The sequence below is a fragment of the Sarcophilus harrisii genome, chromosome 3, assembly GCF_902635505.1.
Source record: "Sarcophilus harrisii chromosome 3, mSarHar1.11, whole genome shotgun sequence".
Classification (NCBI taxonomy): domain Eukaryota; kingdom Metazoa; phylum Chordata; class Mammalia; order Dasyuromorphia; family Dasyuridae; genus Sarcophilus; species Sarcophilus harrisii.
The window spans coordinates 59,213,684-59,238,232 of record NC_045428.1 but is presented as its reverse complement, the minus strand read 5'-3'; the positions used below and the strand labels follow the sequence as shown (position 1 = coordinate 59,238,232).

General features: G+C 34.4%; 1 protein-coding gene across 1 annotated transcript in view; it reads left to right on the top strand.

Annotated features, from left to right (window-relative positions):
* The window catches only part of SGPP2 (sphingosine-1-phosphate phosphatase 2), a 124,429-nt gene that overhangs the window by 36,780 nt on the left and 63,100 nt on the right, over positions 1-24,549 (top strand). Inside the window, exon 2 of the mRNA XM_023500814.2 lies at positions 7,580-7,750. Within this exon, the coding sequence (XP_023356582.1) occupies positions 7,580-7,750 (171 nt within the window). The remainder of the gene's footprint in view (positions 1-7,579; positions 7,751-24,549) is intronic.

Sequence of the window (24,549 nt, the reverse complement as noted above, 5' to 3'; positions counted from 1 at the left end):
ATCCTGGCAAAGTAGAACAAGAGTGAATCTTCAAGTCAGTATAATCTGAATTCATGTTTTCTTCTGATGTATACTTGCCCTTCACCTCTCTTAGAGAGTTTAAATCTTAGAGATGTTCATTTCAACTTGCAATGCTCTAAAATCTTCATTGATAGAAAGAATTTCCTCCACCAGCAAAATCTTCAGTCTAGAAATCTAAATTAGACAATAGTATTCCTTGTACATGTGATCTGTCCAGGGAAGGGTGTAATAGAACTATCATCACCTCCCTTGAGCAGATCTTTGACTTTCTCTTAATGCTGCTGATGTTCACATTAGCTTTTTGAATGCTCTTCACAGTTGATATCTTGAATGTCCAAAGTTGCTAGCAATTTTTTTTATATGAGCTATTGTCAATCCATGTCAATTAGTCAATAAACATTTATTAAGCACTCACCATAGGTCTTCTTCATTTGCTGTTGTGCAATTGATTTCTTAAATCCAAGTGTATACCTTTACATTTATTAAATGATATCCTGTGGTATTTGACTAATCATTCTAACCTGAGATCTTTTTGGCATCCCAATTCTGTCCCTGAGAATGTTATCTATCACTTCCAGATTCACATAGTTTATTTATAATAGATGTCTTCAGGGTTCAGTAATAAAGAAAAAGTTAATTTTTTATATGTTTAATATTTCTATATACCATGTGTTGGTCAGGTAGTGATGAGGAATGTCTTCAACAAACATATTCTATAGTTGTATTACCTACTTGACCTTTGTCAGTTTCTGCTCCTAATATAAATCTATAAAAATGAGAATAATGACATTGGCTGTTAATGGCATCATAACCCCTTATCAAGTGCTCTGAAAATTTTAAGACAGGAGAATTACCTTCATATGAGGCAAGTGATAACCAGTAAAAAGTAAAAAGGACCTTTGAGCCCATTTAGTCCAACCCTCTTGATTTTATAAGGAAGGAAACCAAAGGCTGGAAGGATGAAATGATTTGTTCCAAAGGAATTTTATTAGCAAATAAGGGACTGGAATTCCTGGATCAGTGTTCTTCCCCCTATATCAAACTGCATTTCAATGTTTACAGTATTTTTTCAGCCTCTGGAAACAGTTTTTAGTGTCAAAAATTTTGTTTCTGCTCCAATACACAACTGTTTTAACCAACACTCCTACTTTTGTAATATTCTCATTACCCCTTGACAGACTTCTGGCATCTCCTGGCAGTTCACATGCCCTAGGTGGGAACCACTTCTTTACCCAAATACATACGGGTTGATCTGTGATTACACCAGTGGAAAGAGGGCCCCACTGGCACTGTTCTCTACCAGTACCACTTAGAAATAGGCAGTGAGTGCCAGAAATGAGAACTGAATCTTGGTCTTTCTAACTTTAAGTCTAAAATACTTTATCCTCTACACTATGCTGCTTCTGGCTAAATTCTTAACCTGGTGTTCCTGAAATTGTTTTGTTTTGTTTACATTTTAATGCTGTACTTCAATATAACTGGTTTCCTTTACAATCTTATTGACTTTATCTTATACATTTAAATATCCCTGCTCCACTTACTATCCTGGTCTTCTCATTCCTTTTCTTCTTTGTCTAGCGCAAATCCCAGAAATGATTGGACTTTCCAGAGGGTATCCCCTAGATAGCCTTTCTAGGTTGTAGCCAAATTATCACAATGCCTTTTCTTTTCCCCAAATCCTTGCTACTTTTCTTAGTGGGAAAATTTTGCTACTTAAGTCTATAGCTGGAAGGAATCTTAGAACTTAGGACTTTGAAACATCTTTTTTTTTGTAGACTTAAAGGCAATTGGCCAATCCAGTAGATTTCTTTCCTAGTATCTGCTGGACAAGGTTAACTAACTCTGATATTAAAGGCATTGATAAGGGAATACTATATTTTACTCAAGTTTGGATGTACTTAATATGTATTTACTTTCTCTCTCTTCTCAGCCCCTAAATCTACTCTTGCATTTTGCTTTTAGGAATTAAATACAATTGAAGATTTTCTTTTTCTAGATTCTTCCGTCTTTTTACAGATTCTGTTTTAGAGAGACAAAGAATTCTGTACTTTTTAATCACTGTCTCTAATACTGTCTCTTTCAAATATAGCCATGACATTTTGTCCAACATATAAATATATAAACTTTAATTTTATATTTTATCTTTTCCAATTTAAGTGATCATTTCTTGTTAAGTGTACTAGTAAAGCAAAATCCAAGAGAATAGAAACTGAGAGTAGTTTTTCCATATCTAATCACAAAAACATATAAACATTCCTCCATAGTTCTGATTGAAAAAACAATTCAAGATACTCACATACATACATATATGTTTGTATTAACATATATATATATATATATATATATATATATATATAAACACTATCTCATACACACACATACACACACACACACAGAGAGAGGTCCTGTTATCTGGGCTTAACTTAATCTTTAAGTGAATTTGAATACTAAATTGGACTTTAGTCCATTAAGAGATGAGCACAAGAGACACTCATCTCTTGGAAAGTTGGCTTTTTCTTGAGTTTCATAAATGTGTTGAACAACAAAGAAAACAGACATGAGACTTGAAACTTTTCCATATCTAAAATCCAGAGATCAGAATTTGGCTAATGTAGGCCCATCTCTTTACAAGGTATTGGGAAGTAGGTTACAAACATTAATCTCTGAAGATTATACAGTTAGTGAATAAAATCTGGGAAAGAAAGAAGGAAAGGGGGGCAGGGAGGAGAATATTGGACCTTTTCCATCCATGGCAAGGATTGATTAATTATGGTTACTAGATGCCATTACATTGCAAATTTTTATTGATCTTGAAAATTTTTGCTTTCAAAAATTTTTGTTTCATCAAATCTATAAATTGGTTTTTATAACTAGCACTTAAGATTTGCAAAATAATTTCAAGTATTATCTCATTTGGTCTTCAAAATGACCCAGTGAGGCAGGTGCTATTATTATCTTCATTATGAAAATAAGGAAACTGAGGTAGACAGGAGTTAAGTGATTTGCCTGAAGTCACAAAACAACAGTGTCTAAGTGTCTAAGGCTAGATTTAACTTGGGTCTTCTTGACACCATCTAGTGCTCTATCTATTGGGCCATCTAGCTTTTAAAAGATATTGGGGGTGGGATGGGGCAGCTTGGTAGCACAGTGAATAGAGCACCAGCCCTGAAGTCAGGAGAACCTGAGGTCAAATCTGATCTCAGACACTTAATACTTCCTGGCTGTGTGACCCTGGGCAAGTCACTTAACCTCAATTGCCTCAGCCAAAAAAAAAAAAAAAGATATGGGGGGAGGAGTCGGGGAGAAAGATATTGGACAAGCTTTCACTTTCTGAGTTAAAGATGACTGATTATGTACTAAGGTAGGAGTATTTTACATCTCTTGCTAATCAGGTAACAATGGAAGGATTATAGGTATTTGTTTTTAAGGAGTATCTCGGAGTCACTTCATTTTAAACATTCTTGTATTTAAGTATTAATTTAGGTGATTTTGATCAACATATTCTAATGAAAAATAAACTAAAATTGATGAGGAAAAAATATGTGTCAGTGTTTTGAATTAATCATATAGATCTGTGATCTCATCAGTAATCATAATCTCTCCCAGAATACTTATCCGAGCCTACCCCATTTAGGTAATTCTTGTCCATGCCCTCCCAGTGTTCTAGAGTTGGAGGACAGGGAGGGCTTCATCACTTTGTCTTAACATTAAAAAGATGCCAGTGTAGTACTAAGGGATAGCCATTCTTTATTCTTCCCTCTGGCCATATGACTAGCCCCTCATGTTTCTATCTCTCTTTTTTTCCCTCCATACATTTATTTGAGGTCATCCTTAATTCTGATCCTCTTTTGTAATGAGTTGTGGCCTGCTCAGCCCTGCCATGTGTCTCTCCATGGTCCTCTGAGTGATAATTCCTTTTTAATACTGTGAAGACTTTGTAACTTTTTGGATGGCTTACAACCATACAACAATACTAATAGATTAATTTAAAATAGACCTTTCATTTGAGAAGACATTTGTGGTCATTGAAAGAAATTCACAGTTTTCTAAAGGCAATCCAGTCTGTTTTCCTTCTTCTGTTTCATTCTGGGCCTAACTCTTCATTTATTATTATTATTATATTATATTATTAATAATTAATTATTCCATATATATTAGCAAACACTTGACTTTGCTTGGTTTAATTAGCAAAATCTGCATGAATTAAGTACTTAAACTTTGCCAACACTAGATAATAAAAATAAAGCAGGGATGCAGTTTTTGTCTGAAAAGAACAGAGTTGTTTTATGGTTTTATCCCTAGGCGTAAGGTCAATTTATTGTGAAGTGTTTGTCAAGATCTTGATGAATTATCATAATTTTAAATATTTTGTCCAATGAAACAATGAAGCCAGAGAAGCTCCTTGGTATTTAAAGTTATAGAAATGTTATAAAATATATAATGATAAAAAAATAAAAATATTTAGTATAATTATCAGTCCTCTTATTCATTTCCTGTACTTGGAATTAAAGATGTGAATAAGAGAGTTTTAAAAAGATCAGACATCTCACTTTACTTTTAATAACATCAAAAAGATTTGTGCATGATTTTTCAATTGATAAATAATACCTCGCTGGCATTTGATTTTTGAAAGATTTGTTTAGAAAAGAGTTTGGTTTATTGTCTGATTCTGAGTGTTTTATCTTTAAACACTAAGGAGCTTATTCTGATGAGAAGTCAAAATTTTTGGCTTGGTGATGAGAAATGAAAGGAAAATTAAAATAAATCAAACTGTTTACTGAAAAAAATAGCAATTATACATCTTATTTACCAATATAATTTTAGGAAGTTACAATAGTTTTGTAATTTTGTTTAAATTTAGTTTAAATTAGAGAGTACTGATTGAGAGAGTATTTTTCCAAATATTTGCAACCAGGCCTTAGAGGACAGAAGTAAAACCCTCTTGAAATCTGGTTAATATTATAAGAATGCATTATTTTCTCTCTATCAAACTGCCATATTACTCTGTCATAAAGATTAGATTAAGGTGACAACATAACTTTATTATACCTTGTTAATATCAACCAAGACCTAATTACCTAGTTTCTCCCAGATATTTGCATTTTATGATTTGTGATAATGGTAGATATATCCCAAAGATTTCTGGGGCCCCACTTTTATCCATTTACATTTTCTCATTTGGTGACATCATCTATTCCCATGGATTTAATTATAATCCCTATACATATAATTCCTAAAACTACATGTTCTAGTTTTAATCACATATGATCAATTACTTATTGTATATCTTAAACTGGTTGTCCTACAAACATCTAAAAATGAAGATTATTATCTTTCCACCAAAACCCAGCTTACTTCTGAACTTCTATAATTTTACTGAGGGTTCCACCATCCCTCTAATCATACAGGTTCAAAGCCTTTTGTATCATTATCAACTCTTCTTTCCCAATTAGTCTGAGTATTTAAATAGTTACCCATATCTTGTCATTTCTGCCTCTGATGTTTTTCACTTCTTCCTCTTCTTTTCTCCAGTTATATAGCCACCACCTTGTATTAGATTCTCATCTCCTCTTGCCTAGATTATTGCAATAGTCCCTTAGATAATCTTTCTGTCTCAAATATCTCTTTTCTCTAGTCCATTCTTTATAAATCTGCCAAAGCAATATTCCTAAAGTATAAATCTGACTATGTCATTTCTCTTATCCATAAACTCCAGTGGTTCTCAGTTACTTTTAGGGTAACATGTACTGTCTCTGTTTGCATTTAAAGTCTTTCCCAACTTGGTCTCAATCCATCTTTTTAGCAGTATTTCACATTACTCCCCACAGTTCAGTGAGACCATTCTTGTGTTGTTATTGGTCATCTTCAAAAAGGAAGAATAAACAACAATATGGCACTCCATTTCCTGTCCCCATGATTCCTCACCTCTGTTTCTCAGAATCTCCTAAGTTTCTTCAAAGCTTAACTCAAGTGCAGCCTTCTGCAAGGGAACTTTCCTGATCACACTTCCTTTATTCCTGCTAGTACCTCCCCTCCCCCAATCATCTTTTATCTACTTATAACTATGTATGTGCATGTTATCTCTTCCCCATTCTCAAAATATAAACTTTTTAGGACATGAAATGCTTTGTTTTTGTGTCTCTTGTGTCTAGCACATTGCCTAGCACATAGAAATAACTTAATAAATAAATACATGTTGATTGATTGATTAGTGATGATTTTTCTGGTTTAGAAGTAAAAGTTTTAGGTCAATAATTCGAAATTTATATTTACAAAAATGGATAATCTTACTCCTTTTCTGATTTTGGGCACCTTATCATATCTGCTATCATACATAAACAGACACACATACTTCTAAAAATAAGTAACACAATAGTATTTTCACCTCATTGTGATTATTGTTTGCTTAATTTTTTTCTTTCTCGTGGTTTTTTCATTTTTGATCTAATTTTTCTTGTTCAGCATGATAAATATGGAGATATCTGTAGAAGAATTGCACATATTTAACCTATATCAAATTGCTAGCTGACTTGGGAAGGGGGGGAGGAGAGAGGGAAGGAAGAAAACTTTGAAACACAAGATTTTGCAAAGGTAAATGTTGAAAACTATTTTTGCATATATTTCAAAAAATAAAATACTATTGGGGAAAAAATAAAATAAATAGCATATTACCAATGATATTAGTAAGGTATTAGCAAGTATGCAGAACCATTAGGACTTACAAATATGAGTACATTTAACTTAGTTTTTTTATATTTTTTGATGTTAACTTTGTCTTTTATTTCTTTTGTTTATCTTATTTTTGATAGCAATAGAAATCTGTTTTTGGAATTTTATTATGCAACAGAGAGAATTTAAACCATTTGTCTTTTGTTTCTTATTTCTTATATATCTGAGGGGTATTTCCCTTTTGTTTTTATATAGCCTAAATATTTTTTTTTATTTCTCTGAAAGCTTTTCAACTATTTCATTTGTCATCTGTTAGGATAAGAGGGAAAGAAACCAAAAGTGAAAAAAATAAAGTAGTTTTATAAGTACTTTTTAGCATTTCATACATGTACTTGTAATCAGCCTTTCTTATAAGAAGTCTGAGGGACTTTACTCATTTTTAAGGTTGGATGTATTGACATAGGAAGGGAAGTGACTCTTCAGGTATCATAAAGCAATATGATTCCTAGTCTATAATGTAATATCTCATAACATAACATAAAAATGAGATCTTAAATCCATACATTTCCTTTCTCAGATGGTACTAGTATCTTAATTTTTCTTGAGTTTTTGAGTTATTATAGTATTTCCTTTTTTATATGCTTATTTAATCTCATAAACAAAAACATCCTCTATGTAAATGAATGGTATTTGATAAATAATGATGGTGGTGATTAATAATGATGATACTATAATAACAAAACCTTACCAATACCTCTTTAGTATCTTCTGAGAAGACAGGGTCATGGTAACTCAGGATTTTCGTACTTTAGACAGTGTCCATTGAAAACATGTTATTAAATAATTTCCCCAGTGAACTTACATGAACTTTTCAAACATTGTTTTCCAGCCTTATGCCCAGAAGTATACCCAGAAGTACATTGTGAAGAATTATTTCTACTACTATCTATTCAGGTTTTCAGCTGCTTTGGGTGAAGAAATTTTTTACATCACTTTCCTTCCATTCACTCACTGGAATATTGACCCTTATGTGACAAGAAGATTGATAATAATATGGGTTGTAAGTATTATCTTTATAGTCTATTGTTTGTTTGTTTGTTTTATCATCCCAGTTGTTCCCTGGGACAATATATTCCCTGGATCACTAAGCTAATGATTCATCTCTAGTTTTCTCTGGAAAAAGAAATGAGAATCTCAAAAATACAATTTAACATGTTTTTATCATTAATTTTTATTGTTGTTGAATATCTTGTGCTTACTAATATGTGAACATATTAGAACAAGAGAGTGGAGGTGTGCCTAGAAAAGACAAATTGACTATTTTCTGTCTGCACTAATGAGTGATAAGACTTTTTTCACTCCATTGTTTCCAATTAGTTTTATCTTGTTAGTATCTTTAATTCATCCAACAGATATCAAATGTCTACCACGCGCTGGGACCCATGGGGAATACCAAGAAGAACAGGGTGTTTCTCTTTCCTTAGAGAGGCTTTCAGACTGGAAGACAGAGAAAATTTTAATTACAATGTGGGATTTGCTTAAGGACTCTTTTAGATTAGTTTCACTTAGGGCGTGTATGTGACTTGATATTATGTGAGTTTTTCCTAGGCTTTAGCTTTTTCATGAGGATAGAATTGGGCACATGATTAGTCCATGCAAGAGAAGGGTACAGGACACTGAACAGCTCTAACAGTTGAAGAGTTCAGAGGGAGAGTTTGTGGGACCAAGAAGACTTGATTGATAACAGAAAGGATTGAAAACCCTTGACAACAAGTAAGAAATTAGCTGAAAAGCACAAGATTGAGAGCACTGGACTGGAGGGCAAGAGATTCAGGCTTTGCCAATACCCAACTGTACTTTCTTGGGGAAGTTAGTTGCTTTATTTGTCAAAATGAGACATTTGGACTGCAGGATCTCTAAGATCTCTTTCCAGCTGAAAATATTGTACTTTTATGACTTTATCATGGAGGTAGAATGGAAAAACTTTCATTTAAAATAACATCACTTTAAGAGACCCCCACAACACCAAAATCTGAACTTAATTCAGTTATAATGACTATTCTTCATTTTACAAAAGACAGTGTTCTTTTAACTAGTGAGTTCTAATTCTTTCATCAAAATTCAATTGGCATGCAAATTTTAAGGAAAATTTATCATGTAAAGTATGGAAACCTGTAGACTCACCATGCTTATATTCAGCATGGGAGGCAATCTGGTACCATGGACAGTGTGGTTTGGGAGTCCAATGTTCTAGTTTAGATCCTGGTTCTGCCATCTTACCGTCTGGGAGACCTTGGATGAGGCCCTTGTCTTCTCTTAATTTTAGTTTCCTTATCTATAAAATGAAGGGATTGTCTTCGTGAATCTCTTCCTGCTCTAAATTCAGACTACTATGAACTTTCCTCTAATCCCTGGCCTTTAATCAATTCAGTGGGAAGCTGCAGACTGCTTATCTTGATGACCCTGACCAACTAGCAAAAAGTAAATTAGAACAACTAGAGCCAGTTTCTCCCCCCATCTAGAATAAACAGAAGGACATTTAGAGTGTCAGCCCTCAAAAGAACAAGACTGATTCTCTTGCATGTCCAAAAACAAAACCCAGCACAATGTGTCAAGTTAATTCAACAAACATTAATGAAGTGATTGAGTGCCAATTACTGTGTAAAGTGCCATAAATACAAGCAAAAAGATAACCTCTGCCCTTAAGAAGCTTGTATTCTAGTGAGGAAAAAACACATAAAAGAAAGCTGGTTGGAGGGAAGGAAGAAGGAACAAAGGCAGGGAAAGTGGTAAAGTGGAGAAAGTCTAGAAAGCTCAGAAAGGAATGAAGAATTGACTAGCACTTTCTTTAAAATGGTTGTCCTGGTAGGAACCAACCAGTTAAAGGAGAGGGCCATAGGAATGAGATAAATTTCTAGGATGAAGAAACCGTAGGGAGAAAGTGAACTTCCAGAGTGCAAAGACTGTTGCAGCATGGTGAAGCAAGTCTTAAGACACATGAATGGAAGTGGCTGAGGAGAAATGTGTCAAAATGAGACATTTGAACTGGATGATCTCTAAGATTGCTTTTCAGCTGAAAATACTGCAATTCTATGACTTTATCCTGGAGATAGAATGGAAGCTTTCATTTTAAGTAACATCACTTTAAGAGACCCCCACAACCACAAAATCTGATCTTAGAAGTTCAGTTATTTTTCAGTTTTTTATTTCTAATATTTCTAATATGACTATGTGTGGAAATTGCATGTGTTAGGATGGTCTAGACCCCAGTTATGGCTTTGAGATCTGTCCAATATGCTTTTCTATCTCTCAAGTGCTATATTGTACTCAAATGGACTTAGTAAGACTACACTGGGGCAGTTAGATGGAACAGTGGATATAGTGCCAGACCTGCCTGGGTCAGAAAGACTCATTTTCTTGGGTTCAAATGTGACCTCATACAGTTTCTAGCTGTGTGACCCAGAAGGAGTCACTTCACCCTATTTCCATCAGTTTCCTTATCTATACAAATAACTTGAGAAGAAACTGGCAAACACTCTGATACTAGAAACCCCTACAGAGGTCATGAAGAGTTGGACAAGATTGAAATGACTCAACAACATAAAAAAAAAAAAAATCTGGCACAGTGATGTAATAGTAATGATTACATTTTAATCTGGGAATAATATTGCACCAACAAAGCAGAGGTGGTGCTTATCCATATAAACAACAGAAACTGTTTCCTCACATTAGTTCTCTATACAGTTAAAATCACAGGTTCAATTTTCCTATCTCCTTGATTCTTATTTGCAACTTTAAAAAAAATTTTTTTTGGTGACACAGTTGGGATTAAGTGATTTGCCTAAAATCTTGCAGCTAGTATGTGTTAATTTGAACTCAGGTCCTTCTGACTTCTTCTATTCACTGAATTGTCTAACTCCCTGACATTTACATCTTTAAAAAGATTTGTAAATAGAAAACAGCATATTTATGATCCTTTCTCCAGACTTTTTTAAAAATCCTATGATTGTATCTTCATGTATAACTACTTATTTAATAAGTTATCTCTGGTCTAGATGATTTCTAAAGCTCCTTTCAATTTAAAAATTCTACGATTCTAGACCCTATAGAAATATGAATTTTCAATTGCCATTACTCTCTGTTTCTGCCATTGCACCAAAGATTGACTTCTTTCCCATCTCTGTCTGCCAAGCTTGCTGCTCTCTGCTCAAAGCACAATGAAAAAATCCTCAAAAAACGTAAACCGAGTCCTTTCTCCATCTGTATGACAAACTTCATGATACCCTTTTTTAAGCAGCCTTGATATGACTGTGGAACAGCGACCCCTGCTGAAGCAATGACTCCCAAGGAAGAAATCTACCTTTTATTTAAAACTGGGAGGATATATGCAAGATACAGGGAGGAAGGAGACTGGGGATCCCCAGGTTTCTTTCCCATTGATATTCAGACTTTGAAAAATGATCCCCAGAGTTTTCACTGATTTTATTAAATGTTCCAAATTGATAATCTGGTTCCTTTTGTGACTTGGAGATATACTGTGGATTTAATCTGAAGACCTTTGCTTTAGAGATTTGACCAGCTTTGGGTTCATGAGAGGTTCTCTTATCCCTTTCTCCCTTACATGGGCAGAGGATTTTTATCAATATGACCTAGAAATTTTTTTGGTGGGATATGGGGAATGGAGCTTTAATCGTCTCTGTTTATGATACTTTAGAATCAAAAGCAAAAATAAAGATTTACAAAATTAAAAGGATCCTTTCCATTTTCTTTCCATTTCTTATGGGAATAAGATATTGTGAAGGCAATCTTGGAACAAAAACATAGCAGCTATACCACAATAGCATCAAATGTTGCAATAGTCAAATGTTTCAGATAGTATCTCTTTTAAGTTCTTCTTCCTTCTCATTTTCTTGTGGAATCATATGGACAAATGCCAAGCATTGCTTTCATATGAAAAAGTAAAATTGCCAGCAAGCATCTCCTGCACTTTCACCGCCTTTAAATTTTTCTATGTCTTTAAAAATGTTAGTGATATATAACAATTTACTGGTAATACTAAGAATTTGCCTCCATATTTTCCCAACCATAACCAAATCATTAGGAAATAACAGGTTATGCCCATCATGGTGACCCTGACAAATCAGCAGAAGCTAAATATGAGTCACTAGAACAGTTTTCCCCATCTAGGGTAAACAGGAAGAAAATTGGAAGCCTTAAGTGTGTCAGCCTCTCAAAAGACCAGGACTACTTCAGCATTTCTATATCTGCCCAGCGTATATATGTGCTGTGGACATACATCTAGAAATTATGTGTATATGTATACACAGATAGACACACATCACAAACAGAGAGAGAGAGAGAGAGAGGAAGAGAGACAGAGACAGAGACACAGAGAGAAATAGAGTGAGAGAGGGGAGGGTGGAAGGAAGGAGAGGGAGATGGAGAGAAGGGAGGGGAAGAGGGAAAGGAAGGAAAAAGAAAGGGAGATAAGGAAGGAGAGGGAGAGAAGGGAGAAGGGGAGAGAGAGAGAGAAGGGGAGAGAGAGAAAGGAGAGAGGGAGGAGAAGGAAGAAGAAAGAGAGGGAGGAAAAGGAGACAGAGATAGAGACACACAGAGAGAGTGTGTGTTTTTTGTTTGGTTTTTTTGAGGGCCACTTGGCAGAAAGGATTCTTTATCCCATGAAAGAAAAAAAATGATAGATTTTTGGACCTACCATAAAGACCTATGATTTGATTGCTATTGTTTTTTTTCCTCCAGAAATAATGATTGATTTTGATTAATACACCTGTCTGTCAGCTGGTTCACATCAGGGGTTACATCCTATAAGCTATAGAATGAAGTTGTTCTTTGCCAAAATCTGATTGACTTGAACCACTGACCTTGGCTTCATCAGCACTGCAGAACACTGTAACTACTGTGAGTGCCAACTGAGTTCTATTCTTTGTATCCTTGCAGTTTGATGTATGTACCAGAATAAACTATTTCCCGGCTTCCCAGATTCTGAAGCAGCAAGGCACTCTGAGGGACAGTCAGGAGATGGTACAGGCCAGCAAGTCAAGCCATTGCTACTCCTTTGACCAGGGGTCCTCAAACTTTTTAAATAGGGGGCTAGTTCACTGTCCCTCAGGCTGTTGGAGGGCCAGACTATAGTAAAAACAAAAACTTTGTTTTGTGGGCCTTTAAGTAAAGAAACTTCATAACCCTAGGTGAGGGGATAAACGTCCTCAGCTGTTGCATCTGGCCCATGGCCATAGTTTTTGGACCTCTGCCTTTGATTACTGCAGCCCATCAGAATACAGTTGAGACACCAACGCTACCAAGTGATGGCAACCTTCCACAGACCACCAACTCTGCCTCCATCAGGCCCTCAATGAATACTGACCAGCCATGTTTTTAAATGGCAGCTAAGTGCCTTTCTACCCTGGTTTTATTAGGGCAAAGAAACCTTCTTTGTTCAAGGGCTCAAAAAGTATCTCATTTCATCCAAATATTAAACTTTTAGAGTCATGTCTATAATACCAGTGTACCCTAAAGACCTTAGGATCTCTCCATCTGACTTATTGAAATCTCCTCTATTTTCTCTTCTTATTAGAATATGAGCAGCTAGAGAGAAGGGATGGTTTTAACTAATAAATACTTTCATAATAAATTCATTCATTCACTGAGTGAATGAATCCATAAATGAATGAATGAATGAAACAAGGTTTCATAATGTATTCTGTTACAGTGAGTAGCTGCTGTCTAGGTTGTGCTGTAAGGTAATCTGTGATTATTACACTATTAGCTGAAGGAAGAAAAAAGTGGGGATCAATTGCCTTTGCTAACTCCACCTAGTGGTCCAATAACCATGGAAAATAGCAGAGCTTGATTTGTGTAGACAGAATAGACTTGTTTGGGAGAGTACATGGGGGGCTTCAGTTTGGCCGTGTATAGAACATGTCATTGAGTAAGTAAGTTAAGTAACACATCTATTCTGGGAAATTCCATGGGCTCCCAGCCAGATGACAAGCTGTTACTTGCTGCCTTTCTGCTAACTTCTTTATATCTCTTGACTTCATTAGCTTGTCATTTGGTGCTTAAATGGTACAATGAAGAGGACCCCAGAGGGACGGAAAGATACCCCAATTCACTCGCTATTTCTTTGAGTGCTTGCGTGTTCTAGCAGCCCACATAATTCCTCTTGAGGCTCAACTCATAGTTTTGGATTTGTGACACCTGACTATACCATAGCCCAAGGCATGGTAGCTACTGTTACTATAAGTCTCTGAGAAACTAAGTTGGATTTATCTTATTGGAAGGAAAATCTAACTTCCAGGCATAACATAATAGGCAAAACCCATTGTTTAAATCCCTCTAAGAAAGGGAAACAACTCTTCAGGTTGTCTGTTAAGCCTTCTTTAAAAGATTCTGATTATTTGGGGATTTGGTGTCTTTTGAGAAGAGTTAAGAGATCATGAAAGGGCCCCAGGGACGCTTGTAATTAGGATATGTCTAACTCCTGGTGTCCTGTTTATGAAACCATATTGCCTCTCATATCTCTACTACTGCTGCTGGTAATAATAAGGTTAAAATAATATTGTATGCTACTACTACTACTAGCTAGCTAACTAATCTGCAATAATAGCCATTAAGCACCTATTAATGCTTTATAAATATTATCTCATTTAGTCCTCAACAACCCAGGGAGGTAAGTACTATTATTTTGTAATTGGGGAGGTTAACACAGGTAGTAAGTGACCAAAGGTTGATTTGAACCATCTTCATGGTCAGCACTCTATTTATTTTGTTTTTGTTGAGTCATTTCAGTCATGTCCTTTTCACGGCCCCATTTGGGCTTTTCTCGAAGAGATACTGGAGTGGTTTGCCATTTTCTTCTCCAGTTCATTTTACAAGTGAGGAAACTGAAGCAGAGTTAAGTGACTTGCTCAGGATCACATAGCCAGTGAGTGAGATTGGATTTGGATTCAGGTTGATGAGGCTTCCTAACTCCAGGTCTATCACTCTGTATATTATGGCACCCCCTAGCTATACATGTATAGATAATAATACATTTATATAGTTCTTTAAAATTTATAAAGCATTTTCTTCATATTGTCCTTTGAAGATTAGTGATAATATATTAGCAATATATTATCTATTTTACAAATGAGAAAACTGAATGATGGGAATTTGGCCAGCATTGATTGGCTCTTTGAACAGTTGCAACTGCAATATGTACAGTTGTTGCATCAAAAGCCAAAATCGTTTCCTCTACTCATTTAGTCTTTGGCTCATCATTTACTATCTCACCCCCACCCCAGCTTAAAATTTTTTTTTTCCAGTTAGCAATATTGTTCTCATTGGAAAAAAAAAATAAGAAAACAACAAATCTGTCTAACACATATCCATAAGCAAATAAAAGAAATTCCTACACAGGAAACATCCAAAAATATTTCTCATTCTGCATGTTATGTCCATCATCTCTCTGTCCAGAGTCAGATGGCATTCATCTATCCTCTGGCATTGTGGTTGGTCATTGTATTGATCAAAGTTCTTAAGTCTTTCAGAGTTGTTTGTTTTGACAGTGTCCTTAGAAGCTTGAAGTCTAAAAGGCTTAGCCTGGAGGAGAAAAGAATGGCTGAGACTATTACTGAATTTCACTGTTCCCCAAATGAGTCTCTTGGTTGGTTGCTGTAGGATTGCTATGGGACTTGTACTGTCTGGGGAATTGCTTTCTTAGATTAATAAATCTAGTGAATGAAGGTGGAAGAGAGCAATTTTTATCTTTGAAAAGCATATTCTTTTCATGTAACCTTAGGAAACTGGTTTTAATTGGATTTTTGAATATTTGTTGAATTTAAATGCTTTCAAGACTGGCCTGTTTTAGGTGTGGCCTAGGATACAAGGCTCAGAGAGTTAGTGTCTAACACTTTCAGAGGTCAATTAGTTCAGCTACTTATTTTATTATATATGTGTGTGTGTGTGTGTGTGTGTGTGTATATGTATGTATATTATATATATATATATATATATATATACACACACATAAGTATATATACATGGGGCATTCATAATTTAGAGATTTCCCACATGCGGTAAAAAACTAATTGTATAGTTAGTAAAGTTAGCTGTAGAAATCATCTGACTTAAATTTATTTATATTGTATACACGTACATATATATATGTAAGTGTATATATATATATATATATATATATATACACACACTCAAATGCACATGTATATACATATATACATACAGAGTTATTTCCTTTCACAAAGTAAGAGGTTCACAATTTTACCAATTCCGCCATGAATGTGATATGACTTACTATGCAAAGACTAAAGTGACTCATTTTGTTTTAAAATATCATTTAATTCTATTGCATCAACTGAAATATTTTTCTCTATGCATTCTTTTTTATTTTCTAAAACTATCTTTTTTTTTCCAAATATAGGCAAAAAGAGTTTTCATATTCACCTTTTTTGAAAATTTAATTTAATTTTGTAGCTTTATTTATTTATTTACAAAAGGGATGAGGATAACCATTGGTCAAGGTAACAATTTCTTTTTTCCCCTGGTAATACATTTTTAAAAAAACCACATTTCTTTGTGAATAATGTTGGGAGGAAAAGAAAAATCAAAACAAAAGGAAAACCATGAGAGAAAAAAAGAGAAGGAAAAAAAAAAAAACGGAACCTATCATGTGTTGATTTACATTCAGTCTCCATAATTCTCTCTATAGATGCAGATGGCCTTTACCATCTAAAGTTTATTGGGATAGCCTTGGATCATTGAACCACTGAGAGGAATCAAGTCTTTTATAGTTGATAACTGCGCGATCTTGCTGTTACTGTATATAATGTATTCCTGGTTCTGCTTGTTTCACTCAGTATCAGTTCATGTAAATTTCTAGCCCTTTCTAAAATCAGTTTCTTCATCATTTTTTATAGAACAATAATATTCTATTACTTTCATATTCAATAACTTTTTCAGTCATTATATTACTGTTCTGTAAGAAATGACCAACAGGATGATTTCAGAAAGGCCTGGAGAGACTTACACGAACTGATGCTGAGTGAAATGAGCAGGACCAGAAGATCATTATATACTTCAACAACAATACTAGATGATGACTAGTCCTGATGGATCAGGCCATCCTCAGCAACAAGATCAACCAAATCATTTCTAATGGAGCAGTAATGAACTGAACTAACTATACCCAGAAAAAGAACTCTGGGAGATGACTAAAAACCATTACATTGAATTCCCAGTCCCTATATTTATGCACACCTGCATCTTTGATTTCCTTCACAAGCTAATTGTACAATAATTCAGAGTCTGATTCTTTTTGTACAGCAAAATAATGTTTTGGTCATGTATACTTATTGTGTATCTAAATTATATTTTAATATATTTAACATCTACTGGTCATCCTGCCATTTAGGGGAGGGGGTGGGGGGGGTAAGAGGTGAAAAATTGGAACAAGAGGTTTGGCAATTGTTAATGCTGTAAAGTTACCCATGTATATATCCTGTAAATTAAAGGCTATTAAATAAAAAAAAAAAAAAAAAAAAAACTTTTTCAGTCATTCCTCAATTAATGGGCGTCTACTTATTTTTCAGTTCTTTGCCACGACAAAGAGTTGCTACAAACATTTTTGCACGTGGATCCTTTTCCCTCCTTTAAAACATTCACCTTTGCACAGCCTTTTGTTCCAAATGTTTCTCCCTCTCCTTCCCCTCACCCCCCAAGAAAGCAAGCAATCTGATATAGGTTAAATGTGCAATTCTTCTTTTTTTCTTTTTTTAAATTAAATTTTATTTTTTTAATAATTATAACTTTTTATTGACAGAACTCATGCCTGGGTAATTTTTTTACAACATTATCCCTTGCTCTCACTTCTGTTCTGACTTTTCCCCTCCCTTCCTTCATCCCCTCCCCCAGATGGCAAGCAGTCCTATACATGTTAAAGATGTCACAGTATATCCTAGATACAATATATGTGTGCAGAACCGAACAATTCTCTTGTTGCACAGGAAGAATTGGATTCAGTAGGTAAAAATTACCTGGGAAGAAAAACAAAAATCCAAACAGTTTATGTGCATTTCTTCTAAACATATTTCCATATTCATCATGTTGCATAAGAAAAATCAGATCAAAAGGGGGAAAAACATGAAAAAGAAAAAAAACAAACAACCACCACCAAAAAAGTAAAAATAATTCTTTGATCCACATTCAGTCTCCATGGTTCTCTCTCTGTATGCAATGGCATTTTCCATCACAATATATTTTTTTTAACCTCTATTCCCATTTGATAAATTATGCTTTTTAAGGAGTTCTTTTCAGGAGATTCTTGTGCCTCTTTTACTATTTAACCAGTTCTGTTTTTTTAAGATGTTATTTCAATGTTGTGGGTCCACCCATAGTTCTTTCTTTGGATGCTCCTGGCACTTTCCATCACAAGATTATTGGAATTGCTTTGAATCACCTCATTGCATGAAAAGAGCCAAGTCCATCACATTCTCTTGTTCCACTCACTTCACTCAGCATCAGTTCAGTTCAGTAAGAATAATAGTATTTGATCCCCTGAAAAGTCAGACTCAGTAAAGGTAAGTGACTTCCCCATGACCATATTGTGAGTGCAATGAGAGTGGGACTTTTTTAAAAAATAAAGTCTTTATTGGAGCTTTTGTCATTGTCTAATGTGGTGATAAGACTTTCTGTCCCTCATTTTAGCACACTCAAGATGGATATTGTTTTAGTGGAAGAATAGGGAGAGAAGACTAAAATGGGACATGGATGGGAGACTAGAGTGGAAAGAAGAAAGAAATTCTCTCTGGAGTTAAATTTTGATGCTAGAAGTAGGAAAGGCATAATTTTTGGTTATATGTGAATTAAATGCTGGTGAGCTGATTTATGCCTAGGATTTACCTCATGTCTTTGGTAATTTCTCTAAATCACATTCACCTGTCACCAATCCATGGTTAAGGAATATTGATTTTTTTTAATGCTGCTTTTTTTCTAGATCAGGAGAAATTCTATGCATATTTTTCTTTTTAATTTGAGACAAGTTTGCTTTTTTATTGAACTTCGTATATTTGAAAACATATTAGTACATTTAAATTAACTTTTTTTTTTTTTTTTTTTTTTTTGCAAAAAATGGCAGAGATTTTAATTGGACCTATATTTAAGCCTAAGCTAAATAAGTTAGGAAAAAAAAACACAATAATTTAGTTCTTCTACGTGATGTCCAGGTATTAAATTTTTGAATCTTAACTGGCAATATATATGCCTAGACTTTGGGAAACAGGCCAGTAAATGGCCTCTCCTAATAGAATTCCAGAATACACATAGATATTTTAGGCTATGATTGAAAAGAAGAAACACTGTCCAAATGAGAGATTATCTAATCTCTCCATTTCCATTTTGGCAAACTGTCTGCACTACAAGAAGAATTAGCTTTAAAATAGCTTTGGTTGTATTTTTTTTCTAGAGTCAGGGAAGATTTTAATAAAAATTGGAGAGTGGCCAACTTTATGAAGCAAAAGGCCTACATTCCTTTTTTTTCCTACTAGATACAGTCATTCTTTGTTTCTCAAGTTAGCAATGCAAATCCAAAGCCTGCAGATTCCAAGTCATGGATTTCCAAAAATGAATCTTGGAAATTTGTTTTCTTGTGTTGTTTTAATTTTTTCAGAATCTTACTAACCATTTGTGTTGAATCTAGTGGGTTAAAAATAAATTTCAGTTTAATAATAAATTACCTATGTTTTGTGCATGTTTAATTGATTTTTGAGCAATGGTCCTACACTTGAAGGGGCTAGCTTTTAAAAAACAACATTAAATAAAAATCTAGCATTTTGGATTGAACATTCTTAAATAAATGGAAGAATATTTTATATATATACATATATGTAAAGAGAGAGAAAGAGAAATATATATATATATATATATATGTTATATATATATAAAGAGAGAGAGAGAGAGAAAGAGAAAGAGAGAGAGATGTATCTACCCCTCTGGGGATCTGGGGATCACTAGAAGATAATAAAACTTGAATATAAATATTCTTTGAATTTGAAATTGAATCTACAATTAAAAATAAGGAATTTTACAACCTTTATGGTAACAACATACATAAGAGAATTTTAGTACCAATTTTGCCTTTTTTCAACCAAAAACTTCCATTAATTTTTCATATTTAGTGTGAAAGCTTCATTAGGAGGTTTAGAAGAGTAAAATTTTGAGTATTGGGGTTTCATTCTCAGTGATGTCACAGAACTGATGACAAATCCCTGGATTTACTAGGATTGTCCTGTGCTTTGGATCCTATGCTTTGGATGCATTAAGTATCTAATGCTCTGCCAGGGGAAATAAAGTGCTAAGTATCTAGAGAGATTCACTGAACCATAGGCTGTTAGAGCTGGCAACAATCTCGGAGCTCATCCATCCCATTCTTCTCATTAGGTCTGCATCAGGATGACATACCACATAAATTCATTCATCCAGCTATTTAGGTACACTGTGACGCATGGAAAGAAGAGTTTAAAGTAACCCTTCAAGCACCATTACCAAAAAGCAGTAACTGTACCACAAGGACAGAAGGAAAAAAAGAGCTTGTTTTTATGGAATTATAAAAAAAGTCAATTGCAGTAATAAAAAATACATTGATGGGAAATGCCAGAGGTTGCCCCCACCCCTCTCCTCCCAACTCTGCAGGTCTGGAATTTTGATTGTTCATCTCATCCAGGGGCAATCAGGCCTTGGAAAAAAATTGGCTCATGCTGCCCAACCTCACATAAGACTGATTTGTACCAGAAAGTCAGTTTAATCATTTACAATCCGTACTATAATTGCCAAATGATTTTTCTGTTGGCTAGCCATGCATTCCCTTCCCAGAAAGGTAGGCTATTTGGGAAAACAAATTACAGTCCTAGAGTTGTTTGGTGAGTATATGGATTCCACACAAGGAAAGTAGTTACATTTGGGGGGCTTCTTGAAAAAGATCATGTGTACCTTTCCCCTTATAATGACAGGGACACACTAATCTAGTTTCTCTTCAAACTTTCATTTTTATTGGCTCCAAGTTACCCCTTCTTAGTTGCATAAGGCTCTACATGCTGACAGTGTTTGCCTTAGGGGGAGGGCTTCTGGTTGGCACTAAATAGCCTTTTGCTTCTTACTGTCTCTGTAATTATCTCTGGTTACAATGCAGAATCTTTCTCAACCTACTACAGAAAATTACTGGATCTTATTTTGCAACTTATTAAATATGAAAGGAAACCAGTTCAGCATATGTGTTAGTTTAACTTAAAAAAAAAAAAAGTGATACATGATTGACTTGACAGATTGAGGGAGTAGCTGTTAAAGTGCAAAACTGCTAGCCTTAGAATCAAAAGAACATGAATTCAAATTCTTCTATCCATATGAGCCTGAGCAAGTCTTTTAATTTCTATGGACCTCAGTTTCCTTATCTAGAAGATGAGGGTTTGGGACTCAATGACCTTTAAGTTTCCTTCCATTTCTAAATCTGTAATGTATCTTCTGTTCTACTGGAGACCATTACTTTTCAGAATCTTCTAGTCGGTGGTCAACAGAACTGAACTTCACAAATAAAAACAAACTTTTGCTAGAGCCTGAAAAGAGATATAATGAAAATCATTTAGTGTATGAATATGTTCCTTCCTGCTAGGATCTTTTACCTCTTCCCCAAGAAATGACCAAGAAGGAAACAAATATTATACTGACATTCCAAGGTCTACCAACTTGGAAGATTATTGAAGGTGCTGTTTGTTCTTTCTGTAGAAGGAGTCAATTTTTAATTAAGGAGCTACTTCTCCTTCAATGAACAAAAAGTGACCCATCCCTTCTATTCATGACCACCCCTACCTGAATGAAAACCAAGTGTTGGAAGGAAAATTATTTGATCTCTTATTCAGTCCCCCACATCCCTAGCCAATCAAACCGGCAGAAAGTGCTATCTCTTCATTGTTAAGGATGATTGAATTGGAAAAGCACTGTAAGGAAAACTAAAAGGATTATAGATTTAGAGTTAAAAGAACCATGGAAGTCATCGTCTCTCTTTTTCATAATTGGGACTCCTGAAGTCCAGAAAGTTCAAGTGAGTTACCTAAAGTCACACAAACAATAAGAGGCAGAACCCAAATTTGAAACCAAATCTTTAATTTCCAAATATATCTCTCTTCCCACTGCCTATTAGAGATATTGACTTGATTTAAAATGACAAATTCTTCTAGTAATCAATTAATTCCTGACTCTATATTAGGTATCAAATGGAATATGTCAGATTTGTTAACTGATCTTAATAGGGAGCAAGTCCATGCTGAATAAGACTGATAGGAATGCCTCCATCATATCAGCACGAGATTCAGTGGTCCAGAAAGCTGTTTGCAAAATCCCAAAGTGGTTTTGGGAAAGTTTCCCAGGTAATTTTTGGAAGAATAGTGGCAATCTTTCCAAAACTTAAGTTTTTCAGTTGTATTTTTGGTAAAAATATATTTAACTACAGTTTCTGGCTTGTCATCACTATCAACCACCAATAGTCCACATACACACAACCACAAATAGATATTTAATATATACAAAGTTCTGTGTTATGTATTCTGTGGATACAAAGAAACATAAGATTGAGTGATTCCTTGCCCTCCTAAAGCTTACAGTTTTTCAGGGAAAATGAGAAATATACTTATGAAATAATTATTCCAAGATAGTGATAAGTTGAAGATATTGCAAAAGTGTAATGAATTATAAAATAAATTTAATTAGTTTTGTCATTTTAAAAAATGATTTTGTTACTAATAAAATAACTTTAGTATTTTGTATTTTATTAAGGTTTAATTTTATACATTTATTTATTAATAAATTATAAATGTAAACATTTATAATAATATAATTATAGTTATAAATTAATATTAATATATCTATATATTAATTTTGTTTTCAAATGATCTCTTGGGTTGTCTCTTGAGGAGAAGAAGAAAGTAAGAGCTAGTGTTCTCTAGTTTTGTCTCACAGAATCTCCCCAACACTTGGACTTTCTGTCTGTGTCCTTGTTAATATTTTCCTCATAGGATAAGTAATTTCTCCCTAGAGCTGGTAGAACCAATGTGCAGCTAGATAGCTGCATTGACCTGAAGTCAAATGTTACTTAGACACTTACTAGCTATGAGACCCTGGGCAAGCCATCTAAACCCGATTGCCTGTTTAAAAAAAAAATCTGGTAGAAACAGCTGAGCTTCACAGAAATCAAATAACCTGAAATCATGTTTTATTGTTCCTGCTTCTTCTAAGGTCTTTTCTATTGTACCAAAGCACCCTGAATCAAAAATTGGTTAGATATTTAAAAAGCTAGATGAAGAACTAGGGTCTAGCTTTAAAGAGGATGACCAACTAATCAACTTTATTCCTTTCTTTATCATTAACAATAATAATAACATTTGCATAGTATCTACTATGTACCAAGCACTGTGCTAAATGCTTTCCAAATATCATCTCCCTTGATCCTGACGAGAGCCCTGGGAAACAGTACTATCATTATCCCCAATTTGTGACTAAGCAAACAGATTAAGTGATTTTCCTGAGGTCACACAGTTAGTAAGCTAGAAATGCCATTTCTCCTTTTCCCTTTGATGCAAGGAAAATGTTGCCTTAATTTTGTTTAGAAACAAAACAAAACAAAACTTCAGTGGTTCCCTATGACCTCATGAGTAAAGCTCAGAATCTTTTACTTTAACATTTAGGACCCTCCGTAATCTGCAATTAGATAAAATTCCTTAGGACCAGAATGGGCTCTTTTCCAATCTTTTGCCCTCCAAATTACTACCCATTCTTTAAAGCCTTATTCTTCTATGGGAACTTCCATGATCAATGATGGTCTTTCTCCTCATACCTTACTCATCACTTTCGTGTGTAACTCAGTCATACATTTATTATATATTGTTGTGTGTTATGAGAGTAAGCATTATGTAGTGGCTAGAGAGAGTGACTGAAGTGATGAATCCTGTCTCTGATATTCACTAGCTATATTAATCATATGGATGGCAGTTGATGCTTATAGCTAGAAAAATGACAAGAGGAGACTCTCAGGGAAATCTGGTTGTATTTTCTACATTAGTTCTTTTTCTGCATTAAGTTTAAATATTATGCACACTAATCATATCTTACCTATCAGCATGGTCAAGAAAATTAATTCTATAATACTGTCAATATAATATTGTCAAATAGTACTAGTTAAGAATAAATCCTCTGCTTAAAAAATGAATGGGCAACTAGATAGTACAATAGAGCACCACCCCTGGAGTCATGTCATTTGACATGAGTTCAAATCCAATCTTAGATACGTATTAGTCGTGTGACCATGGGAAAGTTACCTAAGCCTGTTTCACTCTGTTCCTCATCTGGAAAATTAATTGAAGAAGGAAATGGAAAAACCATTCCAGTATCTTTGTCAAGAAAACCCAAAATGGTTCATGACTGAACAACCACAAAGAATGAGTACTAACTAGTAAATTTGTAAAGGCAAACTCATGGGGTAAACTGGCCTAATATAATAAAAATTCCATTGATACCTAAATTAATTTACTTATTTAGTGCCATATAACTCACACTTCTAAAGGATTACTATTTGTAAAAATAAATAAATGAATGAAACAGATTAGGTATACACCATACAGAACAATGACTAGTAAGCTAATATTTAATCAAAACTCCAGAAAACTAGAAAAGAGTCTGACAGAAATTAGATTTACATCAAAATCTCACACCATATACTAAGATAAACTCCATATAGATATATGATACAAAAGATTATATAATAAGCAGATTTGAGGAGTGAGGAAGACATCTTCTTATATATTT